General features: G+C 47.0%; 1 protein-coding gene across 8 annotated transcripts; it reads left to right on the top strand.

The window, feature by feature from the left end:
- The first annotated feature begins 2113 nt into the window (after nucleotides 1–2113).
- Nucleotides 2114–5203, top strand: ZFAND2A (zinc finger AN1-type containing 2A). Of its 8 annotated transcripts, XR_005952459.1 has the most exons (7): nucleotides 2181–2338; nucleotides 2865–2959; nucleotides 3669–3800; nucleotides 3905–4056; nucleotides 4429–4463; nucleotides 4559–4648; nucleotides 5062–5203. XR_005952459.1 is itself a non-coding variant. In XM_041401865.1 (6 exons), the coding sequence occupies exons 2-6, from the start codon at nucleotides 2284–2286 to the stop codon at nucleotides 4749–4751; spliced, it is 627 nt and encodes a 208-aa protein (XP_041257799.1). In that variant the 5' UTR covers nucleotides 2114–2180; nucleotides 2211–2283; the 3' UTR covers nucleotides 4752–5203. The 8 variants fall into 8 exon arrangements, 6 of the variants coding, with proteins under 6 accessions (XP_041257799.1, XP_041257800.1, XP_041257802.1 ...); XM_041401865.1 differs by lacking the exon at nucleotides 4429–4463 and adding an exon at nucleotides 2114–2180 and having other exon boundaries at nucleotides 2211–2338; nucleotides 4559–5203; XR_005952458.1 differs by having other exon boundaries at nucleotides 4429–4648.
- The last annotated feature ends 6644 nt before the right edge of the window (nucleotides 5204–11847 follow it).

Here is an 11847-nt window from a genome sequence, read left to right as displayed (position 1 = left end):
CCATGCAGATGCAAGGGAGGGAGGGGATTGCCATCCATCGCACCCAGTGTCACCATTCTGGTGGCAAAGGGCCAGGCCTTCCCTCTGCAGATCAGTTATATAAAACCAACACTCCACAGGCTGCCAGGGAATGGTGCCTCCCCCAGACTCCAGCAAGTTAGTTACACATAGCTTTCCTTTCACAAATCCATGTTGGCTGCCCCTAATCAAATTCTGCTTCTCAAGCAATTTCCCTTGCTAATTCCTCCCGAATCAGCCCTAACCCACGTATCCCCTTTGTCACTAAGCTAGCCAGCCTCTAATCACACACTGCACTGTGTGATCCTCTCCCAAGTAACACAGGGTTCGGCACTTTCCTCTGGTTCTCAGCAGCCTAACCTGTCAGGAGCAACCTTCTAAAAATATCACTAAAGACCTCAGCTAATTTCTAATCCTCGTTTCTATTAAGATGCCTGCCTGTACTATGTGGGTTTCCAGACTTGGGATTTACAGTCGTCGTTAAGAGCATCTAATCTGTGCAGAGCCACTCCTGTTGTTATCCACAAGCAGACTCCTCCCTTCTCCACCATAAAACATGATCCCTTTGGCAGCAGCTCTCCAGCCTGCAGGGCACTCTCAGCCAGCTAGGGAAGACACCAACCTCCTCCTCTCTGCTTAGCCCATCCCACTGGTTTTTGGCAAGCCTTCCTGGGGAGATCATGAGGATCCCACTGCTCTCAAGCACTGGGTAGGTGCTTTGTAGGGAAAAAAAATCAGCCTTGAAGGTCAGCAGGACATGTGGGTTTTTTTGCACCTCCCAAGATTTTGAGTTGTACAAGGAAGCTGATGCATAATAAAGGCAAGCTCTTGAAGTACCTTGGATAACTTGACTTTCTCTTACTATTTGTATTTGGATATTTTTTGCTGTTTCCTCTCCCATTTTAAAATTCACCTGTCCCAAATTGCCAGAACCAACCAAGTGAGAAGAACAAAAGTCATGGGGGAGAGTCCCATACTCTGGCTGTGCCCTCCCCAGGCTGTCCCAGAGTGGGTTTTGGGTGTTCCCATGGATGTGGCACAGCCGACCCAGAAGACCCCAGGCAGCAAACACCACAGTGGAGGAGGTGAAATCAGAGTTTACCCTTCACAAACCTGTGGCGGAATGCTCTGTCAGCTCAGCTGTTCTGTGGAGTAAGGGTTTATGTGAGATTTGGTAATTTTGTGGGTTTGGGAGAGAAAATTAATTGAAGAGTGAGCACTGTGTCTGGCTGATGACACGGTATCAATTTAATCCAGCAGGACTGTGCTGTTGGGAAGTGCTCCAAGCTGGCACCCACAGCAGGAGTCACATGAGTGCCACGTTGGTGAGTGACGTGGAAGGTGGAGCAGTGGCACATGCCACTCCTGGAGTTCAACAGCACAAAGTGGCCTGTGCAGGCAGCCAGCAGCACACGCAATCCCAAAGCTCCCCTTTGACCTCGTGGCTCCACTCTGTGTCTGAGTCACGCACCACAGCACAGTCAGGAGTTTTCCGGGAGAGCGGGGTGGAACAACACTGTGTCATTTCTCAATCCTTTTGCTAATGTCATGAAATCAACAGTCATCCTCTGCTCTGTGCGAAGCCAGAATTGTCACACACCCCCAAAGATCCACATTTTAAATACACCTTGATCTCAAGGTGCCTTGTCAAAGCGAGACAAGCATTTCAATAGAGACCAGCTGGGGAAGTTTCCGGTCACCGTTACCAACCCCTGCCACCTCCACCCTGAACTCATCTCATTGCCCCACGTCTTGCCTTTTATTGCCCCAAGTCTTTTCTCACCCCAGTGCCTATCTCCATTCTTATTCTTATTCTTATTCTTATTCTTATTCTTATTCTTATTCTTATTCTTATTCTTATCCTTATCCTTATCCTTATCCTTATCCTTAATTCTTATTCCCCATTCCCCCCCATTATTCCCATTCACAGGCCCCGCCCCCGACCGTGACTCAGCCGCCCCGCGGCCTCCCATTGGCCGCTGCCCGCGCACGCGGGGCGGGCGGTGGGGGCGGTGGGGCACGCCATTGGCTGTGGCGCTAGTGACGTCACGGGGGCGGGGCGGCGGGAGCGTGACTCAGCAGGTGGCTGCGCTGACTCAGCGCCCCGAGCCCTTAAAGGCGCGGCGGCCGCGCCCGTGCCCGTCCAGGGCTCGGTGTCGGTGTCGGTGTCGGTGTCGGTGTCGGTGTCGGTCTCGGTGTCGGTGTCGGTGTCGGTGTCGGTGTCGGTGTCGGTGTCGGTGTCGGTGTCGCCGTTCCCCGTGTGCCATGGAGCTGCCGTGGCTGGGCGAGCACTGCTCCGAGCGCACCTGCAAACAGCTGGGTGAGTGCGGGTCCCGAGCAGCGCCCGCCCGGGCGGAGCCGTCCCGCAGTGTGCTGCGCACCGGTGCTGTCCCCCCCGAGCTGCTGGGGGTAGTGGCAGACACCAGAGCTGCTGCTGTGGTCCCCCCTCAGTAGGGCTTGGGAAAGAGCGATAGCTGTGGTTCCTGTACGTGTTAAATTGTTAAGGAATGGCTTTTCAAGAATAACGTAATTTTTGAAATTGGGCTTTGCGTTTGTACTTCAGCTCTTAGCTCTTGACTAGTTGCTCACTGAGGTTTCTGCATTCGAGGAGCTCCTGAGGTGCTTATGGCTTGTGTTTGTCTTATGCTGCAGGTAAAAAGAGGAAAACTTTCCACTCGTGCTCTTTTAGTTTTAATATTTGTGAAAAATGATCTAATCTCTATAGAGATAATTGGATTGTGGCTCAACAAAAACTGCTTTAGAATTTATTTGTAGACTTCTGTGAGTACTCTTAGAGTTGTTAGCTTTGTTCCATAAAAATGTTTTCTTTTTTATTCTTCTCCCAGATTTCCTTCCTCTGAAATGTGACGCGTGTGGGGAAGTCTTCTGTAAAGATCACATCCGTTACGATGACCACAAGTGCAGCTGTGCCTACAAGAAAGTGAGTTCTGTATGACGTGAGTCATAATTCTCCCTGCAGAATTGCTAAGTCATTTATAAGGGCTGCTCTGAAACTTCACCTGTGCTTTCAATAAAAGTGGATAGGAGAACCTCAAGATGCAAGTTAATGATGCATCTGGATTTCTAATATATAAAAACATGACATTTCACAGGTCAGAACTGCTAGATTCCAGTTTTTTTCACTTACAGTGCATCTTCCCAGAGAGGAGTGCTTTATATTTCAAGTAATGTATTGTGGTCTAAAATTTTCGGTGGTCCAAGTCCTTTAAGTTGAAGAACAACAAACATGAAACTACAGAAGAAATAAACAGAACAAGTGGGTCCAAACTTTGATCTCTGGCCTCTACTTGGGCTTTGAAGTATTCAAGGGCTGTAATTCCAGAAAAGCCAAAAGTATATTTAAAGTCAACTTACTAAATACATTGCTACAGTTGGTTTGGCAAAGCATTTCTCTGAGGTTTTTGGATGGGGATTTGCAGTTACTGTTGTGAAGTGTATCTTTAAAAGCATTAGCAAATGGGAACACAAAACATTTAGGAATATATTTCTATTATCTATGGGTAAGAGAAGGGGAAGAACATAAAAATAGTGTTTGACTTGTAATGGTCGGACTTGATTATCTTAAAGGTCTATTTCAATCTAAACAATTCTTTAATTCTGTGATGCTGATCTGTGCTGTGTCTTCTCAGAATGTGCAGGTGCCAGTGTGTCCCCTCTGTAACACACCTATCCCAGTGCAGAAGGGAGAAATCCCAGATATTGTGGTTGGAGCCCACATAGATAAGGACTGCAAATACAACCCAGCACAGCAGAAGCAGAAGGTAAGAAAACTGCTGCTGAAGTCTAAGCTGCCTTCCTGTGCCTTCAGCTTGGTCATGGCTCACAGAAAGCCAACATTGCCAACTTCCTGTCCTCTCTTACTCAGATCTTCACAAACAAATGCACAAAGCCAGGCTGCAAAAGGAAAGAGATGATGAAGGTGGTTTGTGAACAGTGTGGTGGCAGCTTCTGCATAAAACATCGGCATCCTCTGGATCATGACTGCAGAGGGAGCAGCCAGCCCATCTCCAAGGCAGGGTGAGCTGGACTTGGGATACTTCAGCTCAAGGCTTGGTGGGGAGCTTGGACAGAAAGGGAATTCTGGAAACTACTGGTCATATCAATAAAATAGCCATGATTTCCTCTTATGTCTCAGGCTGAATTTCTGACATGTCAGCCTTAATTTCTGAGCCAAGAGAAAAAGCTTGTCAAATGTTTTCCTGGATTTTCAAGCTTACCTGGGTCAGTCTCTCCTAACTGAGAATAGGCACTGGCCAACTCAGGCGCCATTTGGGGTCTAGGTCCACATAGTGGAATCCTAAATCTATGTCCAGCACTTGAAGTAACCAAGAATAAATAATACCCTGACAAGCCAAGTTTGAACTTAATAAAAAAATCTGTCTTTTGCAGGCAGACATCCCTTGACTGTTCTGTGCAGTAGGACTGTGAGATTTGTGTGACAGATGCAGATGATTAAACTGGATGGAAGAGTGAAAATACAGAGTGCATAGATGCTGAGCCTGGTTGTGTTTGTTTGTAGATATGCAGCTCTGATGAGAGCATCTCACTCCACCTTCAACTCCCCGGGAGCAATTGGAGTGCCATCTAATGGGAATCGTCAGCACAACAGGTATCAGGAGAAAAGACAAACTAAAACCAGGCTGGTGTCCACACGGTGTGGCAGTGCCACTGTCACACCTCTGACTGCTCTAGAGCTGGTGGCTGATCTGTAAATGGTGTTGGGAGTGCAGCAGAGGGGCTCTGACAGCACGGGTGAATCCCCGCTTCTCTATAGCGGAGTAATTAACGTGGCCTCATAGACACGAGAATTAAGACATGAAATTGTATCTGCAGGCTGGTCTCAGCAGAAAAAGTGGGAGGTTTGGCCAAGTTCTGGGAAAACGGTGTGTCATCAGAGTGAGGAAAGCACAGCAAGCACCTGAATTAAAATAAATGGGCCAAGCCCTTCCCTGGCGTGCTGTAGCTCATGTGACTGAAAGTTCCAGTTGTGCAACCCTTACAGTGCATTCTTATGTCTTACAGGTGCAGATAGTAGAGGCTCTTCACATCTGGATCAAACCTTTAAAATGAAGTTAATATTTTTTTCTCTCTTAAATTTCTATGCAATTAACTTATTTTTGTGTCATAATTTTGTATGCATTTAATAAACCGTTACCCTTTCCAAGCCAATGTTATTTGTTCCTGTATTTTGAATAAGAACTTTAATATTATGAAAAATATTTGATGTAGGAAGTGAGATGATGGTGGTAGGTAGAAGATTACAGTTGGTATGAAATACAGGTAGATTTGCTTAGGTCATGCCAAGCCTGAACTAAGAATCTCCCAAAATGAAAATGTGAAATACAAGCTACTGTCATATGTCTCAATCCTTTTGGAAGTGCTCTGACTCTGCATGACAAACAACATCCATATGGAGCTTCCTCTTGGTTTCTGAATGTCATTGGAAGACCTTTATTTATAAAGCCACACCATCTTTTTTACAGGTGCTTTTTCAGGTCCTGTCTGAAGGCTGGTGCTCACAGAGGCACGTGCAGTATAATTCTTCATCATTTATTGTCCCTTAGACAGAAATCTAGATTTGCAGGAATATATTTTGTGGTTTCAGGGTGAAAAGGAAGCCAGAGAAAGTAGCATTAACTGTATCTTGTGTAATGAGAATAAGGCCAAAATACAGCGTTTTTTAGGGAGGCTGCTCTTGCTGTCTTCCTGAAAAGCTTAAACAAGTGAAGTCATGGTAGATAATGCTCCATCTATTATCCTGACCAGCTCTCTTGGCTCTTTAAAACTGCATGAGCATCCAGCTGCTTAGCTTGAGGCCTGAAATATTACAGGTTGATGAAATGGAAATGTGCTGTTAATGAACAATGCTAATTCCCCAGATGGGATCTAAGTAGACCTCTCATCCAGCTAATTGTGAGAAAAATGCCAGGGCTTTCTGATGGTGTCAGGGGGTCAAGAACTCAATTTCATGTGTCATTGGAGCCATTCCTCTGCATGCTGGGGCTTCTGGGCTGCAGTGTTGGCTTGGGACTACCTGGAGGGAAATTGCAGCTCCTGCAGTGCTGCTGAGGAGGGAGGAGAAGCACTGTGCAGAGCAGTGCTGAGTTCCCTGACCTGGGAAAAACCATCTTTGCTGACACTCTAAGAGATGGGAGTGCAGTTGGTGCATGTGCTTTGTACATCCTCGGGGGTGCTGCAGGTGTGCAAAGACTCTTGTGTCTCTTTTTGAACAGTTGAATCCTTGGAGTGGGAATGCTGCCTGAGGAGGAAGTGTGGAGTTAGGGTCCTTCACAGGGACAGCACGTAAACAATCAACACCTGGAGTCACAGGCCTTTCCTGAGAAAGGACAGATGTCATTTCTGTCCAGCACAGAACAAGTATCTGTGCTATCCCACATTAATGTTTGACCCAGTGTGATTTCTCATCCTGGATAAGTTTTTGGAGAAGTTCACAGCTAGCTGGCCAAACTGAACATGTAACATAGACATGAGTTACACTGATCACTCCACATAATCTAATTTTTTACAATCCTGCAGCCAAAACTGTGATTTGACAGTATCTGTAATACTGTGTTTAACCACAGGATGTCACAATAGGATATGCAATAACACAATCTATTTTAGGAACTCTATAAACATAGAAAATATTTTTTTGTCTATTCATATTGGAGCAAAAGCTCAAATTACAGCTTTAGTTTTAGGTACCACCACCCTGTGATTATCTGTGTGCCAAAACCCTAACTCAGCCCGAGCACGCTGCTGTATCTAACATACATTTTATATTTTTTGTGTATAATTTCTAACCAGCACCCATTCCCAAAGGATGCCATGCACCCCAGTGATGCTTTGGGAAGGGTTCTGGCCGTAGTGTGAGGACAAGGTTCAGGGGACAGAGGCTCTCCCAGCCCAGCAGGGATGCCCGGGGGCAGGAGGGCACCTCGCTGTGGGGAGGAGGAGAACAGAGGTTGTCCCTTCCCATCAGTGCCTGAAACGGGACAGGGATGTGTTTGCCAGCAGCATCTGCTCCCACATCCAGCATCTCAGGGATGCTGGGCTCCAAGCAAAGGGAAACAACAGCCCTGTCTCAGGCTGTCCTGAAAAAGAATGTGTCATCGACGTGTGTGTACGTGGTAAAGATTCTGGCCTTTAAATTACCAAGGGGACTTGGAAAAGTTTGTGCATGGGGTATTTATAGAAAAATGAATGGAAACCAATTTGTTTCCTGGAAATTGTCCTCGGAGGTGTTTTCTCCATCTGTCAAACGACACCCTTGTCCTCTTCCCACGCATTGCACCAGACCCCATCGGGACACGGGCACTGCTGTCTCACACTGCAGGATCTTTTAGGATCTGGAGCCTTTAGGACCCGGGGCTCAAAGGGACCGGAGCCGTTCTGCAGAGAGCCACACCCGAGTGTCCGCAGCGCTCCCGGGCCCGCCTGCTGTCACCGGCAGCACTCGGGAGCGCCGGGCTGGCTCCCACCGGCCGTCCTGCAGGGCGGGGAGGGGCTGCCAGGCCCGGGCATCCCTGCCAGGATTTAGGGGGTCCCCTGCCAGGCCCGGGCATCCCTGCCAGGATTTAGGGGGTCCCCTGCCAGGGCTTGAGGGTCCCTGTCAGGATTTGAGGGGATCCCTGACAGGGCTTGGGGGTCCCCGTCAGGATTTGGGGGGTCCCTAACAGGCCCTGGGGGTTCCAGCAGAGTGCCGGTGGGTCCCTGTCAGGATGCGGGGGATCCCCGCCAGGCCCTGAGGGGTTCCAGGCAGGGCGCGGGCGGGTCCCTGTCAGGATACGGTTGGGCCCCTGCCAGGCCCTGAGGGGTCCCAGCAGGATGAGGGATGGGTCCCAGTAGGGTACAGTTTGGCCCCTGACAGGATGCGGGCGGATCCCGGCCAGGCCCGGCACGGTCCCGATTCCGGGAATCCCCCAGGCTAAAGGGCGGGGCCACAGGGGGAAGCTAGGCGCGGGAAGGTGACGTCACCCACGCCGCCAGAAGCCGGCGGATCGCTCCGCAGCACACGTGTTCCCGATGGGCGCTTTAACTCCGAGTAGGGTTTCCTATTGGCCATGACAGTGATTGACAGATAGACAGCCAACCAGATGCCGCCATTCTCCCCGCGTAGCCAATGAGCGGCAGGGGGCGGGCGGCGGCGCCAAGCGTGGGGCTCAGTTGAATGTGCCGGGGCGGCGGCTGTGGGAGGTGCGTGTGGGGCGGGCGGGGGGCGCAGCCCTGGCTCCCCCCGGGGCGGCGGCGGCTCCTCCGGGGATCCCCCTGCCCGCACGGAGCTGTGGGAGGGGCGGGGAGGCTCGGCCCGGCCTGGCCACATGCGCGGCGGGGTGGCTGAGGGGGCTACGGCTGTGCCGGGGCGTTTGTGTTGGGATGTGAGGGGGGGTTTGTGTTGGGATGTGAAGCGGGGTTTGTGTTGGGATGTGAGGCGGGGTTTATGTTGGGAAGCGAATCCGGGCTGGGGAGCGGGGCCGGGGCCCTGTGCAGGGGCTGGCTGTGGGCTGGGTGCCCTCCCGGGCTGTGCCTCACGCGTGCCAGGCCTGGCTCCGCTGTCCCGGAGCTGCCAAACCTCTCCTTCGGCAGCTCCTGTTCTATCGGAGCCTCCCCACGTGGGTTGTGTTGTATTTCAGTGTGTGTTTCAAGGTAAATGTTTGTGATTGAGCCACTGCTTGCCTGTGTGCTGAAACTGACGCTGAAACTGACGCTGGAAGTGACAGTGTTGGGGCAGCTGGGGAAAGCCGCTTAAATCAGGTGTTCTGGCAAAGAAATAGTGCAGAATTACAACTTGATCTGCTTTCACACCCAGCTGCAGTGTTGTCTGCAACTCCTGCTCATGTTCACCCTTATTTCAGTCTAAAATTAACGATAAAGCTAGCGAGACAACTATCAAGCGTAGCTTTACCATGTTAACCTATATGAAAATAGTAAAACTTGCAGTTTAAGCAGAACTAATGGTTGAAAACTGCTTAGTAATCAAATGGCCTTACATTTTGCTTTGCAGACAACACATGTGCATATTAGTGGGATGGCCAGCAGTCATGTGAGTGTATTCTGGGATGATGGGGTGTTATCTGAGGTGGGCAGTTGATCAGACAGTTCACTGTGGTGCGCTCTAACCTGCAGAAAGCACAGCCTAAGTTATGGGGAATTCCTGCCAGGAATATCACTGAGGCATTTTCCACAACAGGGCCTCAGAGGACAAAAGGTGTGGACATTCCTACAGGGGATTGGTATTTGAGTTTTACAGTGCTTTAAGTACAGTGTATTCCTAAAGGAAACACGAAAATTCTCCAAAATGAATCAAATTTCAGTGCAGACATACATTTCATAGTTAGGGAGTCACAAGTAATTACCATACCAGTGCAATTATAGTATAACTGTCTGTATATGAGACTGATATTTAATATGAAAAAAGGTTCTAGCTGCAGTTTCGTGGTTTCTGTTACAGAACAGCATTTTAGAATGCCAAAAATGGTTGTGGAAAAAAAAGAAAAGAAGGCAGAAAAAAGAAAAAAGCTGAAGGAAGACATGGCCCAAAAGGATGAGCTGGAATTAGAAACCAAACCGAAGAAAAAGAAGAAGCAAAAGCTGCAGGTTTGGCTCTTTAATTCAATACAAAATGGATTTGTTTTGTTGTAGGTTCTGTTCTGAACATGAGCTCGATTCAGTTGCAGTGGTTCCTTGGATGCAGTATATTTAGAGTGAAAGCTAAAAGGAAATGATAAATTAAGCCAGATCTGGGTGCAATCATAGCAGGCAGAGAGGTGATCTCTGTTTGTTTTGGATGTTTTCTGTGAAAAACAGACACTGGGTGTGGGTGAGAGGTGAACCAAGTGAGGAGCTGTCATATGGTAATCCCGGTGCAGCTTCAGTCTTCATGTGATCCTGAGTGCCTGGGAAAACATGAAAGATGTTTTCTTGGAAGTTCTCCTGGTTTTTGGACAGAATGTCAAGTGGCCAGAAGGTGTCAGCAGTCTCTTTGTATTCCTGAACGTTTTATTAATTATTTTATGAGAATAAAATTAACAATCTCAATATGTTACTTAAGTAGGAACTTGGAGCTGTAAGGTTTTTTTTGGTGGTGGAAATGATGCATAATTCAAGGACAATTCAGTTCTGATATTCTTAGTGTTACTGTGGAATGAGGGTCAAAGCACTGTAAAGCAATTCAAGAAGCAGAGAGAGAAAGCAGTTTTTTCCCTCAGGAATTCTTGAAGATCACCTCAAGAAGCCATGGTCTTAATTCTCTTATGTTTCCTGGCCTAACATAAAATACATGTGAAAGCTGCTTGTTACTTCCTTTATCATGACACGTGTAGTTCAGTGGAGCCCATATAACTAAAAATTACTACTTATTTTGTTACTAGATTATTATTTTATTTAAGCTCATTGGCAAGGACATATTTGAAGAACTCTTGCATTCATAAGTGTCTCTAAGTGTTGCATTTAGAGTTTGGGAAGCTTAATATAAAAAAGCCAACCTATTGGCAGAAGCTACTCAGAGGACTGTACAGTTTTGAGCTCAGCAGAAATGTTCCTAAGTAAGAAAAGACTGCATCTTTGTCAAAGCAAAAATAGGAAATTGTCCTTCTAGCTTCATAAGAGGGAATGTTTCTTGTTTCCTTTCTGTTACAGACTGTGGATTTGCTGTGCTGTAATTGAGCGAAAATAATTTTCCAGGACGAAATAGTGTGAAATTGAAATGTCAAAATGAAAATGTTATTGCCTGTGACAATCTATAATTTCATGTAAAACTGCCAAATAGTCGAGGTGGGCTTCAAGCTCCTGGCTAGTGGGGCCTTTTTGGGCCATCTGATGTCCAGTTCTTAGAACACCCAGATGAGTTTTGAGGGCTGTGCAGACTGTAGGACTCTGAAAGAAGGAGCAAAGAGTAATGGAAAGAAGAATCCTTAATACTCTTAGGGAGCACCACTGAGCACAACAGTTCTTGGAATCATAAAAGTTGATGCCAGTGGGTGGCTTGAACATGTATATAGTGAGTTTTAGGGAATGCCATAAAAGGTCTATGACAAGCCACTTCTTGGCATCAGCTTTATAAACTGTAACTGTTGATAGAGGAAAGTCTAAGTTAATAGACCACTTCTTTTTATTTTTAATTTATTTTTGAAATAACTGTTGAGAATGAAAAATGTGAGGCAGATTTTAAACAATTTTACTTCAGAAGTGGCTAAAAAAGTTAATTGCTTGGCAGTTTGGTTGTTGCTCAGAGTAAGTACTCCCAGCTTTGTGTGAAATGCTTGGTGAAGGCACACTGGCATTTATGCTCTAAAGTGCTTTTGGTCATCAAACCTTGTCAGCATGGAAGGTGTAGCAGAGAACAAGGTAAAACTGCTCTGTGTGAACAGGAAGATCAGAGGAGCTCTGGGGCTGTGCTCAATCAGTGAATGGTTCCAAGTAAGAAATTTGTAACCAATGTTAAGCAACTGCTGAGGTTTATTCTGCATCTTTACTTTCCTTAAATTCATTTCTGTTACTTTAAAATGAGCTGAAATTTTGCTAGATCTACAGGAGTTCCTGACTCATGGTGCCTGGATTCTGATGAGCTGTGATTGCTTTTTAATGCAGCAACTGAATTAAAGGAAACTCTTCCTGATATTCTAAAGTAAGGTTGGGTAGGCTCCAGTTTTTCCTAAGGAGTCTCATGTATGGTAGAAAGATGTCAGAGTTTTTGATGGGACAGAGGTTTCACTGGTTCATTAAGTCATGTTTCTGTGATTTACTTTTTTTTTTTCCAATTCTAGTACAGCAAATTTAATCTCCAAAGTGGGAAATACAAATGTCTGA

Source organism: Onychostruthus taczanowskii, unplaced genomic scaffold (genome assembly GCF_017590055.1).
Source record: "Onychostruthus taczanowskii isolate IOZ18803 unplaced genomic scaffold, ASM1759005v1 scaffold19, whole genome shotgun sequence".
NCBI classification, from domain to species: Eukaryota; Metazoa; Chordata; class Aves; order Passeriformes; family Passeridae; genus Onychostruthus; species Onychostruthus taczanowskii.
This window is presented reverse-complemented; position numbering and strand designations above follow the sequence as displayed.